The sequence below is a fragment of the Pochonia chlamydosporia genome, chromosome 5, assembly GCF_001653235.2.
Source record: "Pochonia chlamydosporia 170 chromosome 5, whole genome shotgun sequence".
NCBI lineage: Eukaryota > Fungi > Ascomycota > Sordariomycetes > Hypocreales > Clavicipitaceae > Pochonia > Pochonia chlamydosporia.
This window is the reverse complement of record NC_035794.1, coordinates 1,564,755-1,583,586: the sequence shown is the minus strand read 5'-3', so window position 1 is coordinate 1,583,586 and position 18,832 is coordinate 1,564,755. Positions and strand designations below refer to the sequence as shown.

The following is an 18,832-nucleotide window of genomic DNA, read 5'->3' as shown; positions in this document are numbered from 1 at the left end:
CTTCCACAACGACCACTCACACCTACCTAGCCAATCAGATCTCAGAACGGACACAATTTTCAGACTCGCAATTGAATGTGACTCTTTGGCAGCCTGCAGACATGGGCGTCGATGGTGTGTCAGTAGAGTATTTGTCTGCTGGTGCTAACCGGCAGACTTCGGTTGCAGACTGGAGTAGGACTGGGCTACTGGCATATGGCGCTGATGTGAACATTGCATTATGGTGTCCAGCAGTGAGTAATTCCGCTCTTGCCCAGACCTGGCCGTTCCAAGACATCGGCAAGCAAGACTAACTTTTCGCAGGTGCATCCGCCTCGGGGTGTTGAAAGAATTCTAAGTGGACATAAGGAAACTGTCAAAGCCGTCGTATTTCTCCCCGAGGTCGCGGAAGATGATTGCAGCTACATTGTGTCAGGCTCTGACGACAAGACTCTCATCTTCTGGAAGTCGACTGCCAACCACCACAACTTTGAAGCCGTTCACACAATTTGTGAACATACGGCTCCTGTGAACTGCGTTACTGCCTTCAGAGTCCCTGGTGAGAAAGCCAAGTGGATTGTCGCCACGGGAGCTGCTGATGCCACGGTAAAGATCTGGTCCTTTCACAATGACCAACTCGAGCTACTTCAGTCGATAAAAACGTCACCCAAATTTTTTCCACTCACTCTTTCTTTAAGCATCATTGATAGCGATGTGCTTATTCTGGCAGCTGCTGGGACGAGAGAGACTGTCCAGATCCTGACGGCAGATCTCAATGCATCAAGCATCAACTTCCTCGTGCAAGCAACCTTAGCTGGCCACGAAGGCTGGGTACGATCATTGAACTTTACAAATGAAACTGAGGAGGCTGGTAGTGACCTCTTGCTGGCATCAGCGAGTCAAGACAAATACATCCGCATCTGGAGAATTCACCAGGGAAAAGAGTTACCAGCCTTGGCGGCATCGGGATCGGATCCTCTCAGCTGCGCCTTTCTTCCTGGAAAATCACCGTCTAACAAGGCTCATCGTCTACAAACCGCGGGTAAAGACTTTTCTGTGACCTTTGAAGCACTGCTACTAGGCCATGAAGATTGGATTTACAGCGCGAAATGGAAATCACACACCGACGGCAAGCTCCAACTTCTCTCGACATCTGCGGATAACTCTTTGTCGATTTGGGAAGCTGACCCTGCGTCCGGTATCTGGGTTAGCATGGCAAGACTGGGCGAAATCAGCAGAGAAAAGGGCGCAACAACTGCCACGGGCAGCACGGGTGGTTTCTGGACAGGGCTTTGGTCACCAACTGGTGACTCTGTCGCTTGCCTTGGAAGAACTGGAAGTTGGAGAAGGTGGGAATACGACTCATCGGCCGATGCGTGGAAGCCATGTGTTGCCATCACTGGCCACACCAAAGCCGTCACTGGTATTACTTGGGCTAAGAGCGGCGACTATCTGCTTTCCACCAGTTCCGACCAGACCTCACGATTGCACACAAGGTGGGCGGCGCCTGACGCTGGCACTTGGCATGAAATGTCCCGGCCGCAAATACACGGGTACGACCTAAACTGTATTGATTCGTTGGGAGACTCACAATTTGTTTCTGGTGCTGACGAGAAGCTCATGCGAGTGTTCAGCGAGCCCAAAGCAGTTGCGACACTACTCAAGAAACTTGCAGGTTTCGGAGGTGAGAATGTGGAGGACATGCCTGATGCAGCTAACATGCCTGTTCTTGGTCTTTCGAACAAGGCGATTGATACTGTAGAGGATGATCAAGAAGTCCTGCCCGTGGATGACCGGGACCGAGAAGCGATGGACCCAGCGTCAGTGGTAAAGAAGTCGTATTTGGAGATTGACCATCCACCATTTGAAGAAACACTATCAAGGCACACTTTGTGGCCAGAAGCGGAAAAGTTGTATGGTCACGGCTACGAAATCTCGTGTCTCGCAGCTAGCCACGATGGCAAGCTCATCGCCAGTGCCTGCAAAGCTAGCTCCACGAACCACGCTGTCATCCGTTTATTCGAGACGGAGAAATGGACAGAGATACGACCACCTCTCGTCGCGCACTCCCTCACCGCGACCAGACTAAGATTCTCAGGCGACGACAATTATCTGCTCAGTGTCGGTCGCGACCGACAGTGGGCCGTCTTTGCAAGAAATACCAATGAAGCCGCCAAGTATCAGCTTCTCCAATCAAATCCAAAGGGTCACAGCAGAATGATCCTCGATGCTGCGTGGGCGCCTACCGAGTCGCCATTGTTTGCCACCGCCGGCAGAGACAAGCAGGTCAGGATATGGGCTTCGCAAAAAACGGAAGCTGGGAAGCTGCAATTCACTCAAACTGCCGCTATGCCATGCGCTGGATCCGTGACCTCTGTGGATTTTCTACCCTCCGTGGTCAAGGGAAAGCTCGTCTTGGCAGTTGGAACCGAAGCTGGAAGAGTGAGCATTTGCTCGGTCAACGAAGATGGATCTGCCATCACTGAGCTGCCCTCGGAATCAGAGTAAGTCAATCGTGAAGGATATCCAACTACCAAACTCTGTTGCTAACTCCATGCAGGTTGAGTCTCCCCAAAGCTGTACTGCAACTAGCATGGCGGCCTGTCAGTCACAACGGAAAACCTGATTACACGCTAGCAGTAGCCGGCGAAGACAGCTCGCTGAGACTGTTCTCATTCAATGAATCGTATTTATGAACGCAGGAATAAACTGAATAGACTAAAGCTATGTATGTACAAACAACAGACTTCGATTGGCTGCTATTCTGTTCCTGCCATTCTCAGTCAACAAAATGTGCCTAATCAATCACACGCTGTCCCTGCCCAATTCTGTAGTTGTAGGGCTTAATCGGTAGACGTTTTCAAAGGGTCCGCACCTCTTATTTGTCGTTTGGGTTTCCGTTAAAGGCAATATTGTTGACGGTATTCGGCGGCATATTCCCCTTGATAGCGCCCTTGGTAGCCAACTCAACAATGCGGTCGCAAGCATCAGAAGCCTTGATATCCTCCACGGACGCAAGGTAAGCAGCAAGGCCAGCAATGTGGGGAGAAGCCATAGAAGTTCCAGTCATGCCGCCCTAATAATTCAACGTCAGCAACAACATCACGAAGAGCAACACCCGCAATAAACCATCCAAGAGAGACGACTTACAGTACCACCACCTGGCATGGTAGAAGTAACCTGAACAGCAGGGGCGCTGATGTCAATAAACTTGCCGTGATTAGAGCCGCTGTATCGCCCGTCATTAGACTGAGTGCCGCCGACGGTGCAAATACTTGGCTCTGAGGCAGGGGACTCCTGGCTAGCATCGCGGTCAAAGTTTCCAGCTGCAGCGGCGACAAAGTATCCCCTCTTGACAAGGGCGGCGACGGCATCATTCATAGACTGGAGTCGGCGGTCAGCCGTCAAGCTCAAGTTGACGACGACGCCCTTGGGGCAATTTTGCTTGGGGGCATCTTCAGCGACGAAGTTGATGGCATCGATGATGCCCGAGTCTGGGCCGCTGGCGTTGCTGCCGAGACCTTTGAGGCCAAAGACTTTGGTTTTCTTTGCGACGCCGTAAGTCTTGCTGGCGATGCTGCCGCTTACGTGGGTGCCGTGGCCGTGGTCGTCTCGGTTGGAGCCCTTGATCCAGGACTTGAGCTGTTTGGCGCGACCTTCGAATTCCTGTGTGCGATGTTAGACATGATGGCCTGTCATATTCAGGTTGGACATACTCTATGGTTTTCATCGACACCAGTGTCAATTACATAGGCGCAAGTGCCCTCACCAGCTCTCTCGTCGTAGGAGTAGACCTTCTTACCGGCCGTGCGGCTTGAGATACGAGCTAGACCCCAGACGGGATTTTGCTGGTCGATGAAACCGGCCGCGCGAGAGATGCCATCTTCTTCAACGTACTCGACCTACAAAATCATGGTTATCAATATCCATTGTTTCTATGGCAAGTGTTGAAGCTCCTGTTACTGAACCCTGGACTTACATCGGGGTGATTTCGGACAGCCTCAAGAGTAGACTCGTCCATGGCGGAAGCGAAACCACGGAAGAGGGCATTGTAAACGTAATCAGGCTCAACGTTGAGGATGCCCAAGGCACTGCTGAAAGCAGAGACTTCTGTGCCCTCTTTGAACTTGACGATATACTTTCCGGTAGTGCCATCGCCCAGATTCAGAGGAGCGGGCTCTGAACGCTGTTGGACAGCAGGCGCGGCGAGGGCCGCAGGGAGAGCAGCGAGGAGAACCGTTGTTCCGCGCATGGTGAGTTTGTATGGATAAACAGATAAAAGTATTGAAGTTGTGTGTGCTAATATGGGCAGAGGGCCATGACGAGATGAAGAAGCTGCGATATTGAATAATGGTATGGCTTATTTATATCCGAAATCTTGGTATTGAACATGACAATAAAATGAGCATGGGCGATTCCACACCTCTGCGAACAATGCGCTTTACCTAGTGAGGTAGGTATTTGAACTGAGTGCTCGAAGAGCTGGGTTGAGATACTTAGAGTGGTATCGGGGATGAATACAGCTTCTGCCAAGATATGGAATAATATTTTGTTGTCTGATTCTCCGAAATTGTTGAAGCCAGCGGGGCCGATTAGACTTTGCTCGAAGCTCGGTTGATAAGATGTCTATGACTTTAAACTACACAAGTCTCCCAGATGAGTTACTATCATGTCGATCACTGCGAGTTATATTTGCCAGAAAACCCGCCCGAATTCACGAAGACCATATACACTGTTCATCCCCCAGATTTCGAAAATATTTGTAAGATGAATCAGTTCCCCGGACAAAGCTGGCCGTAACTTCCCTTCGTGGCTTAGCACCTTGGTCGATTTTTAAATCTGCAAATAAGGTTTAAGGATCTAGATTTAGCTACAGGATGCCAAGAGCCATTCACAAAGCTGGATCGGCATGGTGAAATCGAATCCCGCGTAACAGGAAACAACAGCCATGTAGATCATTCGACTAGCCGCTTGGTGTCCGTTGCAGTTCCGGCGAGCCATGCCAAAGAGGGTAGTTGCACCATGATATCCGCGGGGAAACTCAACGACTGGAATAATCTTTATTGAAACTTTGACTAGTGCCAGATTCACGCATGGATTACATGGTGCCTGCCACTTATAATAACTTGAACAAGTACGATTAGTACAAGTGTCCAAGTGAGAGCCAGAATTCGCGCAAAGGAGTTCGGCTGCCTTGCCATTACACACTTCTACGACTCAAGAATGCAATTCATTTAGTAATCGAATCGGCAGTTGTCGTTCTGGACGAGATCCGCGGAAATAGCCATGTCCCGTAGTGCGTAAGAGGCAAGCGACTTGAAGCCCTGCAACCTTCAGTAGACTAAACGGCCCATGTTCTAATAATAAGGATAAACCGAGCTATTTAAGCGTTGGAAGTTGCCACATGGAGCTTGGCGGGTGTCTGCGACGACTTAACGTGCTCATTATACAGACTCTTGCATGGCGAGTAGTACCGTTGACCAAGTGAATATTGAAGTTGCCTAACCGTGACCGGATCTACCTTCCAAGAATCACAAGTGGAAACGTATAGCTAATGTTTGGTTTACGTTCCCAATGCGAGGGACATGGCCGGCTTAAGAACAGCGTATGATTGGAGCCTCAGCGGGCAAGACGGGAGTCACATCACCTTATTTGCATGTGCATATAAATTAGCAGCTGGATATATTGCGTATATCAATTTGTTCAGTTGAGCAGCCAGGAACAGTACGACCTGTCTTGCCGTGAACAAGGGAGAGAACAGCGACATATTGTAGGCGCAGCAAGCCAGCAAGTCTATAGTGTAACAATCGAGTATGTAGATGTGAAAAGAAGTGTAGTCTAAGCAATTCCCTCCATGTAATAGTTCCTATAAGTATACATGAAGTGGCGAAATCGAATCCCATTCATCCTCGAATCCCATTCATCCATTACGCAAACAACAACTTTCCAACCGATCGTCCCCATGCTGTACAAACAACCACAACCATGGCCAACTTATTATCCGGAACTGTTATACCTCCGTAGGGAGACGGCTCATTTGGAGGCACAACACTTGCTGTCACGCTCCATTTGTTCTTCACAATTTCCACGGGTCTTGCCAACACTCCATCAACGAAAACTTCAATCTCAGCGTCCTTGGCGGCAATCACTTTCCCAAATACACGCAGCGTATTGTCAGAGAGTCTCTCAACTTCTGCAGATAGCTCTGGTGCCTCACGGCCCGCAATAAACTGAGGCTTCCCAGGAATATAATCCGCATACAAACCGGGTGTTCGAGGAGGAGCAACCCGTGCTTGACGATGCGCCGCCTCAAACGCAAACGCGTAGCTGAAAAGACGGTCATCATCGTATGCCTTGGACGCAAATGTCAGACCAACCGGCATTTTCTTTTCCTCCATGAAACCCATATTAACCGTTACGGTTGGTACACCAAGTTGGCGAATGGCATAGTTGCCATTGGACCGGGCGACGCCATTTCGCCATGCAAACTGCGCTGCTTCCTCGTTTGTCTCGGCATCCTGGGGCCCAACGTCACCTACTGCTGGCCAAACCACGGCATCTAGCTTCTTCTTCTCCATCCATTGCTCCAGATCTCTCTTGCGACGAGCCTCTAGCTCTTTGACAAACGCTTCCAACCCTGGAAGATCGAGGATGGACATGGATTCGGTTCGGTTCTCAACAGCCATTATTGTGACATAGTTGGAAACTGTCCTGTTATTGAATCGATTACCAGGTCTGTCAAGGATTGTTCCCGGCGGCTGCGGAGCAATAAGACGAGGATCAACGTCAATGAGCTTCGTGCCGGTTACCGTGTCGTTGACCAAGCGCAGAAAGTCGTCCCAGCCGTACCCTATGAGTCCTTCCGGCCCAGCACTGCCATTGAAGTAAGCTGGCAAGGGATACTCGGTCTTGACCTGGATATTCGTTGGCGTAACTTCATGATTCGTAACCAGCGGAAAGTCAGTCTCTTCGACTATAGCTCCTAATCCCTCAAGCGTAACGCGTGCTTGGTCCCAAAGCCGTCGAACTTGAGGATTAACCCAAATTTTCTGCGCCGCCGGATCCTTCTCGCCGATAAACATGCGCGGAACACCAATACGTTTTCCCCTGAGCGAATCTGCTCTGGCCAGTGCAGTCGTAGGGCGAACCTTTTCAGCGTCAGGCAGAGGAACAAACTTTTGCATTCGCCAAAAGTCACCTTCTGTCCGCTCGTCTTTCACTGTCAGGAATTCGAGCAACGTCAACATGTCCTTGACGGACCGAGTATGCGGAACCACCACGTCTGCAACCGGAATGAGCGGCCAGTTACCCCTGATGGAAAGGACGCCGCGAGACGGAGTGTACGCCACCAGACCATTATTAGACGCTGGTGATCTCCCAGATGATACAGTTTCTTCGGCCATGCCAAATACTGCCATGCTTGCAGCTGTTGAGACGCCACAGCCGTTAGATGAGCCTGAACCCATGGCCGCAGCCAGATAGTCCTTGTTATATGGGCTTTCTGCTCGGCCGTATACTCCTCGTTGCAGCCCACCGTTGGCCATGGGCGGCATATTAGTCAAGCCGAGGAACACGGCGCCTGCGTTCCTCAGCTGAGATATAGTAAAAGCGTCCTCTGAAGCTGTCAGGTTTTTAAATGCAGGAGAGCCAGACGCAACGGTCAATCCCTTGACCATGTAGCTGTCTTTGGCTGTGTAAGGTAATCCATCAAGAATAGATCGCGGACACCCTTTTGCGTAGCGCTCATCAGCGGCGAGGGCTTGCTCAAAAATGTCAGGGCTGATGACGGGAATGGAATTGAGATGTGGTCCGCGGCGGTCATACTGCGCGATCCGGTGAAGATGCTTGGCGACCAGCTGGACCGAGTTAATTCGACCTGATTTTAGGGCATCGTGAAGTTGCTCTATAGTTGCTTCGACAATGCTGGTGTTCTGAGGATGGTAAGTTTGTGTCCTCGTGAGTGGAATGCTAAGGGGGAACGAACCTGGGCGGCGGAAGATGCCACAGCAACTGCTGCCCCTAGAAACAATGCGGTGAGGGTAATGTGCATCGTGAAAGGGACTTTGGAGCAAGTAGCAGATGTTTGATGAAACTGCTTTGGCTTGTAAACAGGTCGGTATTTAAGTTCTTCGCCCGGCATTACAGCACTGCCGGCAATTGACGAAATTCTCGAACGTATGTATACATGCCAGGCACACCAGCCCAAAATATCTAAGCCTTCGCCCTTTCTACCATCTTTCATCTTGTTAAAGACAAAAATTAGAGTCCGGCTGGAGCTAAGCCATGTTGTAAGGCTGAGACTTGGATCCACCATTGGCGTCTTGGCCAGAGATATTACCGCTTTGGGCCAATTCTGGATCGCATTATTCGGTTTCTCTAAAGTGACTTAAATTTCACAGACACATGACTCGTGGGAAATGTCATCGAACGGAACTAGAAGAAAGTGTTATGTGAATATTGATATTCGTGGCTGAAGGGCGTGGGGATCACCAAAAGTAGAAAACATCTGGTAGAAGGGGCTTGATGTGTTTTACGCAACGAATTCTGGTTGAGGCAGCCAGTTCTCTAGGAAAGAGTGAGACCAGGAGAAGGGAACAGAAGTTGAAGAGTTACACTCGCAGGTAACCCGAGTTCGGATGAATGTACTATTGAAGCATGCTAGGGTATCTGCAAATGTGTAAACATATTGACCAGCTTACAACGTAACTCAATCTCCATCACAATGAAGCTCATCGACTTCGTCCTTCTGTCCCACTACCACGGATTTACAATCAGCTTATCCTTATCAAACTCTTCACACAACAACATCCACTTTGTCGAAGCAACATGTCTCGTTCTCGCCCTCTTAGTCTTCTCATCCCACTTCGTATAACTCGGCGGAAACGCTTCAAATACCTTTCTCACAACCAACGGAGGCAACTGCCCATCTCCATCGCCTCCTGTTACGCCATCTTGCTTCCCGTCCGGCTCTAAACTCGGCCACTCTACAACCGCGTCATATATACCATTCTTATCCGCCCGCGTAATAATCGCCACGACCAAGTCGTACAACTGCCCCATGCGCAGACCCTCTGGAATACAGACGATCTCGTCCCGGGGCGGACTATGAGCAGTCCTATCTGCCACGAACTCTACTTCGAATATAGGCGGTGATGAAACGAGCATGTTTCTCCAAGAAGCACCTTGACGGATGAACGCCTTGTGCTGTATCTTTCCGCATGATGTGTTGGCGATTGACATCCCTAGGGCGGATCTATCAACGTATCCGCCGCGGTAGAAGACAGTTTCCATTGATATGCGTCGTGGCTCCGTGATATTCGATAACAAGGCGTGGAAGTGCTGTGCGAGGAGAGTATTGGGAGAAATGGAATGAGGCTCTTTGTCTGCGACACGTTCTGCCTCGTGCAAGGAGAAGTGTGGTTGGACAAGGTCGGTGGCTACCTCTTTCCACAATCTACAAACTCTTTGCATTGAGGACAGAAGATGTGAATCATCCAAGTTTTTCAGAATAGCAGTTACTATCACCAATGTAGATAAGGCTTCGTTCTGCGCTGGTGTCAGTGGTGGTGGTGGTGGTGTTGCCACCGTGGGTATTGGTTCGCGGGACTTCTTCTTGCCCATTTTGAAGTGATGGAGTTGTCTGAGTTGGCGAATCGTAAGATATCTCTGTTTTGCTGTTCTTTTGTCAAATGAAAAGTATTTCATGCGCAGGTTTGCATTTTGTTTATAAATACTAGTCCTGAAGCTGTGAGTCACAACCACAGTGGCTGAGCTTGGTGGACTAAGAACCAACACAGCACATTCAAGGCAGCTACAAAATGGCCGATGAAAGTACGAATGCATCATAATTAGGGCTTAAAGGTTTCAGCTCATCCGGACTAGGCTATTGCCGTGTGATGGATGCTACAATGGCACTTGAGCTCTCCAAACTTGGTGGGTATCACACTAAATAAGACTTGAGTAAGCTACAGGGAGAAAACGATTTCACTCTAATTGCAGCGTAATGCTGAATGGCAACTTTTTACAGTGTTTCCAATTCAAGGACCAACTTGAATCAGCCCAATTATTGTGTCAGGTTGCTCGTGCTGCCACAGTTTCTCCACCCCCATGATGTTGTTTCTTTGACGAGTTCATATCATCGCAATGCTAAGAAAAGCCTACCTCGAATGAAACAGCACTTGACTTAATTTACTACTTTACGCTCCATGCCGCTCAGGGCTAGGAGTTGCGACATAACAGTTTTGAAGTTCGTTCAAAGATGAACCCGCCCAACCTGCATCCTGGCTAGCTTACTACACGGCTAAATATGCTAGAATTTGATCCATGAGGGGGGAAAATACGATACAAAACCAAAGAAAAAAAAAAATTAGAATTTTCAATCGCTGAAATCTGTCCGCTCCGTATCATGTTCCTATTCGAACCATACGCCAGTGTTAGCATATTCATCACCGTTCAGCACTGCACAACATAACACGGAGATAACTTCACGCGAGCGCAATACATAATCTCCGATGCTTGGGAAGTCGGAGAATTTACTACTCGGCGAAAAAGTAACTACCACGAGCTATTAGTTTCAGCCGCGTCTCTAATCGCCGGAACGAGCTCAACCGCCGCCATTGAGATCATAAACCCTGTGTGGATCTGGCCTCGCCTCCGCTAACTCCGGGGTATGCGGCACAGAAACCGTTATGAAAATTGCTTAATTGGGAAGATTTGTGGGTGCAGTGGTGTAAAAATACACCAAGTGTGTGCGAACTTCACTTACACAAAGTGTATATAAATGATCCACGTCATGGCTTCATTCAATAACAAAATCTCCAAAATCTCCATTAATTAAATTTCCCTCACTACCGCAGCAATGTCATTCCCAAGCTTCGTATACAGGCAACGCATCCAACGCCTCCCCTACCCAACAGGCTCCTACACCGACCAAACCATCATCATCACCGGCAGCAACGTCGGCCTCGGCAAAGAAGCAGCACGTCACTTCGCCCGCCTCAATGCCAATCGAGTAATTCTAGCTGTACGCAGCCTCGAAAAAGGACAAAATGCCAAGGAAGAAATTGAAACAAGTCTAAGAGCTGCCAATTCCAACAGCAAAACCGACATCCAAGTTTGGCAACTCGACATGGCGAGCTATACCTCTGTGGAACAGTTCGCCGCCCGAGTCAACTCCGAATTAGACCGTGTAGACATCTTCCTTGCGAATGCTGGCATAGCGTCTGGTAAATACTACGTCGTCCAAGGCAACAACAGCATGATTACCGTTAATGTGGTTTCGACGTTCTTGCTCTCGGCGATGGTGCTGCCCAAGATGAAGGAGACGGCGAGGAAATTCGGAACAAGACCTACCTTGACGATTACTACGTCAGGGGTCCATCGCGAGGCAGCTGGTCTTGTGAAGAGGGCTGCTGAGGCGGGAGAACTGTGGCCGCTGGTCAATGATAAGGAGACGGTAGAGAAGCACTTTGACATTCAGTACCCGGCGTCGAAGCTCCTGGAGATTTTTGGAGTTAGAGAAATCAGCGAGCAGAGCCCGAGGGACAACTTCCCGGTTACTATCAACTGTGTTAATCCTGGGTTTTGCCACTCAGAATTGTCGAGGGACCATCCTACGTGGGGGTTTTGGTTCATGAAGCTTGTTTTGGCACGAAGTACTGAGGTTGGAAGCAGGAATTTGGTTGCTGCTGCATCTATGGGCGGAGATTCCCATGGCAAATATGTGTCTGAGTGCATAGTTGAGCAACCTTCTGAGTTTTTGGAGTCGCAGGATGGGAAGAAGATTCAGAAGATGTTTTGGAAAGAACTGTGTGGGAAGTTGGAGGAAATTCGGCCTGGTGTTACCAAGAACTTTCTGTAACGCAAACAAGAATGCGAAGTATAATGACCGCTTGTAGTGTTTTTAATTTCTAATCATAAACTTCAAGTCTCTAAGTCTAGATTCTCCATGCACCACTCTCGCCAACACTACAAGGCCAACTCCTTCCTACTGAGAGCGCCTTCACCAAGAGCAAAACTCGCTCTCAAAGGCGTGACACTACAAAGTAAACGTTAGTATTTGCAAAACTGAAACATCTCCCACCATGAGAAACATACCTCGTATTACCCTCCTTGACAGTCCAGCCATCATTCCCAGGCTCAGACTCTTCCACACTCCTTCGCACATCCGCCAACGGCAGCGCCCACTTGAAGTGCCTGTGCAAGTGTCCCGTTCTCGTAGCATCCCCGTTTCCGTTTCTGCAAGCCTCACCGTCTGGTCCCTCGCGAATATGTGACTCTTCCGTAACCGCATCGCCCGTCTCATCTTCTACTTCCTCAAAGCAGCACACGTCTCCCCATTTATTCTGCAGCATCTCCGTAAAGAGAGTCTTGCGCTTCTCAACCTCTTCAATCAGCGGTACATTAACGCTGTAAAGATCCACGCTGCCATCCGTGGGCCACTGCTTGTATAAGGCCTCAATGACTTTCACGCCGTGGCGGCACGCTGCCTCAATTACAAGCGGGTCATGGTTCCGCGAGAAGAGGGCAAAGCTCAGGGCGATTGACTTTTTCCTGCAAGCGGCTGCTTCCATTGCTGCTCCAATGGTTCCCGAGCTGAGGGCATAGACCGCTGTTGAGTTTCTGCCGTAGTTTGGTCCGCTGACTACCAGGTCAACCGGTCCTTTATCCTGAAAGAAGTGATATAGGCCGATTTGTGCGCAGGATGCGGGTGTACCGTCGATTAGAATCCATTCCTCTACATCGCTTGTTGGAGACGGCCGTTTATGCAGAGACCCTTCGGATAAGTCACCGTGACTTTCCTTGCCTGGTCGATAGTATAATGGCTTCAAAGTCTGACCGACCATGTACGCCTTTCCAATCCATGATCGCTGCGTGTGCGGCAGACAGACTGAGACGGTGTGGCCGGCCTTTTGGAGTTGTCTCACTAGACAGTGGACATAGGGAGATGATTCCGAACACGGCGGCCCGTCATCGTTTGTGACGAGAATATGCATCTTTGGCCTTGTCAAATAAGTGAAGGTAGCTTGAGTTTGGTGATAGAGCTGTGAGCGAAGATCAAAGACTGAAGAAGAGTTAACAACTCCAGGAACCATCCATCGGACAATTGTTTCTTATAAGGCTGAACAGCAGCATCTTGTTATGACGATTTCATCAAATCTGGCTTCTTACTAATTATCCGGCAACGGAGTCTGTTTGCAATGATAACTGGAGATGATGCATCGGGCGACAACTCAACGCCTTTCCCGATTGGGGCATTAAAGTGCTGTTGATGCATTTAAGCTGGAGTACGTCTCCACAGTCTGTGGAGGATTTGAATCGTGACTGACAAACTTTGATCAATTGAACAATGGGAATACCTTTTGCTTGGTAAGAAATCCACTTTTGAGTAAATTCCAATGGTTTATTAGGAATGTTATCGGAGACAGGTAGAATCCTGGATTGTGTTGATGCCCGATTCGTCATGTTTGTTGAGTTGAGGGAAAGACGGTTAATGTGGTGCTACGAAAGGTAACACGGAGCATATTGCTGCCACAGAGAGCACCACTAGGCTGAAGGGGAGAACTCCGATTTAAGGGTGGATTATTCTGGTCTATATTACGTGCAATAATTGCATATGGTATTAAAGCGGAGCTTTGGTTGACGCCAACTTACGAATGTGTAAGTGGGAGACGGAGCTGAATGTTGCTAGTTCTATATTGAATACGAATCTGGGTGTATGAGAATATTATTTTGTTCAGAAGCTACCAGATTCGAGTAAATTGTGGTTGTTTATGTCTAAATCAACGTCATGGCTTAATGCAGTGGCTACTTCATACTACCAAATCTACCTTGCCTACAAGAGCATGTGTCGTGGCAATTCCCCCTATAATTACGGACAATCGAAATGAAGCGATCGCGCCGACTAGTTCTCACAGTCAAGTTCCAAGAGCCTGCTTCGTCAGAGACTCAACGACCCTTCTTCCAATAAGCGACTGTCCACGAATCGCTTTGGCGATCCATGTAGGCCACATGACAACATCATAAACCTGCACAAAACTCAACAGTATCGCTATATCTCTTTGGTACCCATTTTCACGATGCCCAATTAGTGAGATCTCTCAGCACCTTTCCTAGCCTCCACCGCAGTCATAACCAAACACTATCCCTGGCAAGGAAGCTCTTCATGAGCATATATGTAGCCCCAAACTTCTTAGCCCATTTCGAACATTGCCAACCTACATCAGAGCTAAGCTCCCCATCAGTTCAATCACCTTGTCAATCGTAACGCCATCGGATCCGAGTGACGTGGTGTAGATCGGATCCGTAGTTAACTACACAACTCAATTTCAGAAGCTTCAAACACGAAGTCGTACCCAGAGAAACGAATACCACGCCCGTATTGACACTCTTTCTAATTTTGGTAAGCAGGAAGCATTATCGGATCCGATACATATCCTCAGGGACAGATCTCTCCCCGGATTACCCCAGACTTTTACCCCGCAACTCCAACGGCTAATACAGAATGAGATGCATGATTGAAGATCAATTCATCGGATCCGTTGACAGCTACAGATATTTATGGTAGCTGATGGAAGTGGCTTGCCTGGAAATGTGTTAATTGGACATTTGAAGTGTCATATGTAGAGAGTCTACTAACCATGAGCTGGCACCACGGCTTCAGCCGTCCAAGTCAAGCTATTAAAGCAGCATACTAGCAACTGTTACTATCGGGGTATAAATAAAGCATATTATCTCAGAATATCTAAACTATAGTTGAACCCATTGCACAACTACCATCTACACAACTCATATCCTACACTATCATCATGAAGTCACCAGTTGCCCTCGCCATTGTGGCAAGCTCAGTTCACGCAGCAGACCTGCAAGCCTACAATGTTGACCCCAAATCTGTCTCTGTGTCGGGACTATCCGCCGGTGGATTCATGGCCGGTCAACTTGGCGTAGCATACTCAGGAACCTTTCAGACTGGATTCGGAGTATTCGCAGCTGGTCCGTACGATTGTGCTAGGAGTCAATCCGTACGTATATCCAGAGTTGTCTTTTAAACAGCTTCACGCCATTCATACACTGACACAACCCTTCCATACATCTCTAACAAAACCCAGTACACCACATGCATGTACAACATGAACCCATCCATCACAACACCCACCGCCAACATGAAAGCCTGGAGCGGCAAACAAATCGACCCAACCACCAACCTCCAACAACGCAAAATCTTCCTCGAAGTCGGAACTGCCGACTACACCGTCGGTTCCAACCCCATGAACGCGCTGAAACAGCAACTCTCAGGCTTCGCTCCCACCGCCAACATCGCCTACGTCGCCCGGTCCGGCCAAGGGCACACATTCCCCACGGACTTCAACGGCGCGGGTGATAACGCATGCGGACTGTCCTCGTCGCCCTACATTTCCAACTGCGGATACGACGGTGCAGGTGCTGTGCTGCAATGGATGTATGGCACCCTGAATGCGCGGTCATCCGCGGCGCAAGGCTCGGTCGTAAGCTTCAGCCAGACTGGGTCGTATGGATCAGCGGGTTTAGACAAGACGGGGTATTTGTATGTTCCGAAGGCTTGTGCTGATGGGAGTGTGGTGTGCAAACTACATGTTGCTTTGCATGGTTGTCTGCAGAGTTATTCTTCTATTGGGAACAAGTACATCACTAATACTGGGTATAACTTGTGGGCTGGTGAGTACGAGATTGACTGGGTGTTATTCACAGATTGCTAATATGTGGTTTTAGACACCAACAACATTATTGTATTGTACCCACAGGCAGTTCCTGATAATACGATCCATCCTATTTGGCAGGGCGTTTTGTCGAACCCTAACGGGTGCTTTGACTGGGTTGGATGGTACGGGCAGAATGCAGACCAGAAAGGAGGTAAGTAGTCTTGTAAAAATGTATTTGTGACGTTAATAACAACTGTTTAGGAGTCCAAATGGCCGCTATTGTCAACATGGTCAACCGAGTCACTTCTGGGTTCAAGTAGTAGGCTCTATTAGGTGATGTTTTATCACAAATTGACTTTCTGGTTGGGAATCGTTTGCAGCTCTTCTTCTCCGTCGGGTCAAGCATGTCCATTTAAGCACCAGGTGATGGCAACTGCTAGCGACTGGAGTTGTGTACATACATGCGCCTGAGTTAATATGGTAACAACCTTCTGCCCTTGGTTTGCTCTTTTTCGTAGTATACTGCACAAGTGTCGTACACTTATTTGGTCATTGAGCCAGAGAAATGCGTTACATCTACTTATCCACTCGTTTGGAGGTCTTCATCACTGAAAGTTACTGCAAAGAACTCGGTCGATAACCTTGGTATTAACAAGATGGGTGGAAGCTAAGAAGCAGCACTCCGTTGTGCCCGGAGTAAATGCCAGCTTATCTACATTCCACGTATCAAGACATCACATGAATCCAACACTTACTTAAACTCACCAAATATCGAAACGAAACAGAACCACAGGCCTGACACAGAACAAAAGATCTTGGTTTCTCATCACACAGATCAGACGTACTCTTCCATCATCAGCAATCAGCTCAAACACTCATACCAGACCTTAGAGCAAACAGCAATGATACAAATCACACATCTAAACCACGCCAAAGTCCCAGTCCCATCTCAAGCAGATCCCTTCCCCTTAGCCAACCCCTCAGCAACCTCCCGATACGACCCCCTCTTAATCTCATCCAATATCCCCATCTCCCCAACTTCCCACCCCAAAAGCCTCCTCGCCTTCTCCCCCGAAGCCCTATTCTCTGCCCCCAAAAACCAAGTCACCATCTCTCCCATTACCTCTTTAGCCTCATCAAACGACATATCCCGCACCGGAACGCCCACCGCCTCCCCAATCGTCTTATACAACTCTGCCGCCGTAACATCCGTATCAGCACTCGCATTAAACACCTCTCCTCCCTTACTTCCCTCCAACGCAAGCAAATACAACCTCGCGGCATCATCAACATGAACTGTCGTAGTGCGGTTCCGTCCTCCATCCACCGTCACCAGTCCCCCCATCTTGACGCCCATCCCCATCATGCGAGCCACGCCGCTTCCTCCACAACCATACACATATGGCGCCAGTCGGATACTACTTACCCTTACGCCCTTGTCGACAAGTGAAAGAGCATGTGTCTCAACCAGATGTCTCTTGAATGTAGTTTTTACATTCACAGGAGCAGACTCGTCTGTTTCCCTGCCCTCAGCATCCGGCACGACCTGCAATGTACCAGCCGTGACGATCAAGGGTTTCGAAGAGCCCGCTAGTCCAGCGACAATGGCATCCACGGCGGCAGTGTCGATGGGAAGAGCGACATCATAGGTTGGTTCGCCGAATGTATATGAAGTAGCGAGGTGGATCACGCCATCCGAAGCGGCTGCTTCCCGGCGCAGAACATCTAGGGAGGTGAGGTCGCCGCGGACGGGGACTGCGCCGAGGATTTCAAGTTTTCGGTCAGAGTCTTCGGTGCGGGAGAGGCCGAAGACGGAGTAGTGTTCTTTAATGGCGAGGGTGGTGATGACGGTACCTAGGTAGCCGCTTGCGCCGGTGATGAAGAGTCGTTTTCGGGGCATGAGGTCACAGGTTGTTGTTATTAAAGCTACATAAGGAGATTTGTTCCTATTCATGAGGAGACTGGGCAATAATACCGCTTAAATATTTTGATTTTGTATACGAAAGGATTGGAGTACTGCATCTTATACGGAGTTAACTGGCCATAAGATTTGCATGTTGCCAAATCCTCACCTGGTACGGACTTCGGACACACTCCCCTTGCCGAGAGCAGAGATAAATCTTATACCCTTTGCTTTTATTAAAAGTTTCCGGGTCTAACCTTGGTGGAAGTTGCAATACATGTTAGTTTACCAGAGGGCTGAGGGCCGTTGGAGCTCAAGTCCGATATCTCCGCTGCAGGTGCATCAAGGCTGCTTACCCTTGTGTATTGATAAAGTGCACCAATAGAGAAGAGTAATGATTTGATCTATTTTCGTATAGAAGACGCAATAGTGATGATTAATGTTGTAGAAGACTCTGGTTGGATACCCGTCTGCAGCCGTTAGCAAAGAACACTATACCAAAACCACATGGCGCGTAAAACGCAGCTCTACCACCAACTATACATACCAACCATGTATCCCACACCAAGAACAAGTCTGTATTCACATAATCCCCCATTCTTACCACCCATCTTCACCACATGCCACCCATCAGCCCAATCAGTCACAGTCTAGAATCCAGAATTCAGACCAACCACAGCCATAAGTATACACAATTAGTATTAAGCCTAGTTATACCATAAAGTTATCATTCCAAAAGCAACAAACGCCAATATTCCACAATGCATGCCATGATCCCATCCCCCATTGCCCTACCACCCCCAACCTACAACTCCTTCTCAACAACCCCAACAAGCGCATCCCTAACCGCCTCAAGCGTAGGCGCCGCCTCGCTCACTACACTCTTCGACACCTCCTGAACAACCTCCCTCGCCGAAGCGGCGACATTGATATGTTCCCCCTTGATGTAATACCACGCCCGGCCGGCCAGAATCGTAATATGGTGTGGGAGGTACAGCACCGCAGCGATGAAGGTCATGCTACAAAGCAGAAAGAGAACCGAGTCTAGCCCAAGTTAGCATTCAGCTTTACTCGACATTACACAAGCACGTCGCCTAAGAAACGTACAAATAACAGACTTCTCCCACGATCGAAACATGTTCAGCGCAAACGTCACTTCAAAGGTGTACTGCTTGCGGCGCAGCCAGCGCTGACACTCGGCAGCCATGGACATTGTGGCGGGGAATTCGTTCGGTCGAGCGTGTAGCTGTGCTTTTTTCGACAATCGTTGCAG

General features: G+C 48.9%; 10 protein-coding genes across 10 annotated transcripts; 3 read left to right on the top strand and 7 right to left on the bottom strand.

Moving 5' to 3' along the window:
• Window positions 1–101: 101 nt before the first annotated feature.
• Window positions 102–2,675, top strand: VFPPC_13903 (RNA polymerase II Elongator subunit; the record flags this gene model as incomplete). The annotated part of the gene is made up of 3 exons (XM_018291675.1): window positions 102–233; window positions 304–2,483; window positions 2,540–2,675. The coding sequence occupies 3 exons, from the start codon at window positions 102–104 to the stop codon at window positions 2,673–2,675; spliced, it is 2,448 nt and encodes an 815-aa protein (XP_018141837.1).
• Window positions 2,676–2,857: 182 nt separating this feature from the next.
• On the bottom strand, window positions 2,858–4,231 carry VFPPC_05783 (proteinase T precursor; the record flags this gene model as incomplete). Its single annotated transcript, XM_018284922.1, has 4 exons — window positions 2,858–3,055; window positions 3,130–3,645; window positions 3,696–3,881; window positions 3,959–4,231. 4 exons carry the CDS (start codon window positions 4,229–4,231, stop codon window positions 2,858–2,860), a joined length of 1,173 nt encoding a protein of 390 aa, XP_018141836.1.
• Window positions 4,232–4,278: 47 nt separating this feature from the next.
• VFPPC_16224 (hypothetical protein) lies at window positions 4,279–4,719 on the bottom strand (the record flags this gene model as incomplete). Its single annotated transcript, XM_018293977.1, has 2 exons — window positions 4,279–4,588; window positions 4,676–4,719. 2 exons carry the CDS (start codon window positions 4,717–4,719, stop codon window positions 4,279–4,281), a joined length of 354 nt encoding a protein of 117 aa, XP_018141835.1.
• A 1,187-nt stretch (window positions 4,720–5,906) lies between these two features.
• Window positions 5,907–8,029, bottom strand: VFPPC_05782 (amidase family protein; the record flags this gene model as incomplete). The annotated part of the gene is made up of 2 exons (XM_018284921.1): window positions 5,907–7,910; window positions 7,964–8,029. The coding sequence occupies 2 exons, from the start codon at window positions 8,027–8,029 to the stop codon at window positions 5,907–5,909; spliced, it is 2,070 nt and encodes a 689-aa protein (XP_018141834.1).
• Window positions 8,030–8,733: 704 nt separating this feature from the next.
• On the bottom strand, window positions 8,734–9,600 carry VFPPC_05781 (F-box-like domain-containing protein; the record flags this gene model as incomplete). The annotated part of the gene is made up of 1 exon (XM_018284920.1): window positions 8,734–9,600. The coding sequence occupies one exon, from the start codon at window positions 9,598–9,600 to the stop codon at window positions 8,734–8,736; it is 867 nt and encodes a 288-aa protein (XP_018141833.1).
• A 1,237-nt stretch (window positions 9,601–10,837) lies between these two features.
• VFPPC_05780 (short-chain dehydrogenase) lies at window positions 10,838–11,839 on the top strand (the record flags this gene model as incomplete). Its single annotated transcript, XM_018284919.1, has 1 exon — window positions 10,838–11,839. One exon carries the CDS (start codon window positions 10,838–10,840, stop codon window positions 11,837–11,839), a length of 1,002 nt encoding a protein of 333 aa, XP_018141832.1.
• Window positions 11,840–11,946: 107 nt separating this feature from the next.
• Window positions 11,947–12,974, bottom strand: VFPPC_05779 (5'/3'-nucleotidase SurE; the record flags this gene model as incomplete). The annotated part of the gene is made up of 2 exons (XM_018284918.1): window positions 11,947–12,016; window positions 12,076–12,974. The coding sequence occupies 2 exons, from the start codon at window positions 12,972–12,974 to the stop codon at window positions 11,947–11,949; spliced, it is 969 nt and encodes a 322-aa protein (XP_018141831.1).
• Window positions 12,975–14,786: 1,812 nt separating this feature from the next.
• Window positions 14,787–15,976, top strand: VFPPC_13902 (polyhydroxybutyrate depolymerase; the record flags this gene model as incomplete). Its single annotated transcript, XM_018291674.1, has 4 exons — window positions 14,787–14,999; window positions 15,087–15,672; window positions 15,727–15,867; window positions 15,918–15,976. The coding sequence occupies 4 exons, from the start codon at window positions 14,787–14,789 to the stop codon at window positions 15,974–15,976; spliced, it is 999 nt and encodes a 332-aa protein (XP_018141830.1).
• Window positions 15,977–16,605: 629 nt separating this feature from the next.
• VFPPC_05778 (alcohol dehydrogenase) lies at window positions 16,606–17,556 on the bottom strand (the record flags this gene model as incomplete). The annotated part of the gene is made up of 1 exon (XM_018284917.1): window positions 16,606–17,556. The coding sequence occupies one exon, from the start codon at window positions 17,554–17,556 to the stop codon at window positions 16,606–16,608; it is 951 nt and encodes a 316-aa protein (XP_018141829.1).
• Window positions 17,557–18,364: 808 nt separating this feature from the next.
• Window positions 18,365–18,772, bottom strand: VFPPC_05777 (hypothetical protein; the record flags this gene model as incomplete). The annotated part of the gene is made up of 2 exons (XM_018284916.1): window positions 18,365–18,603; window positions 18,667–18,772. The coding sequence occupies 2 exons, from the start codon at window positions 18,770–18,772 to the stop codon at window positions 18,365–18,367; spliced, it is 345 nt and encodes a 114-aa protein (XP_018141828.1).
• Window positions 18,773–18,832: the final 60 nt, after the last annotated feature.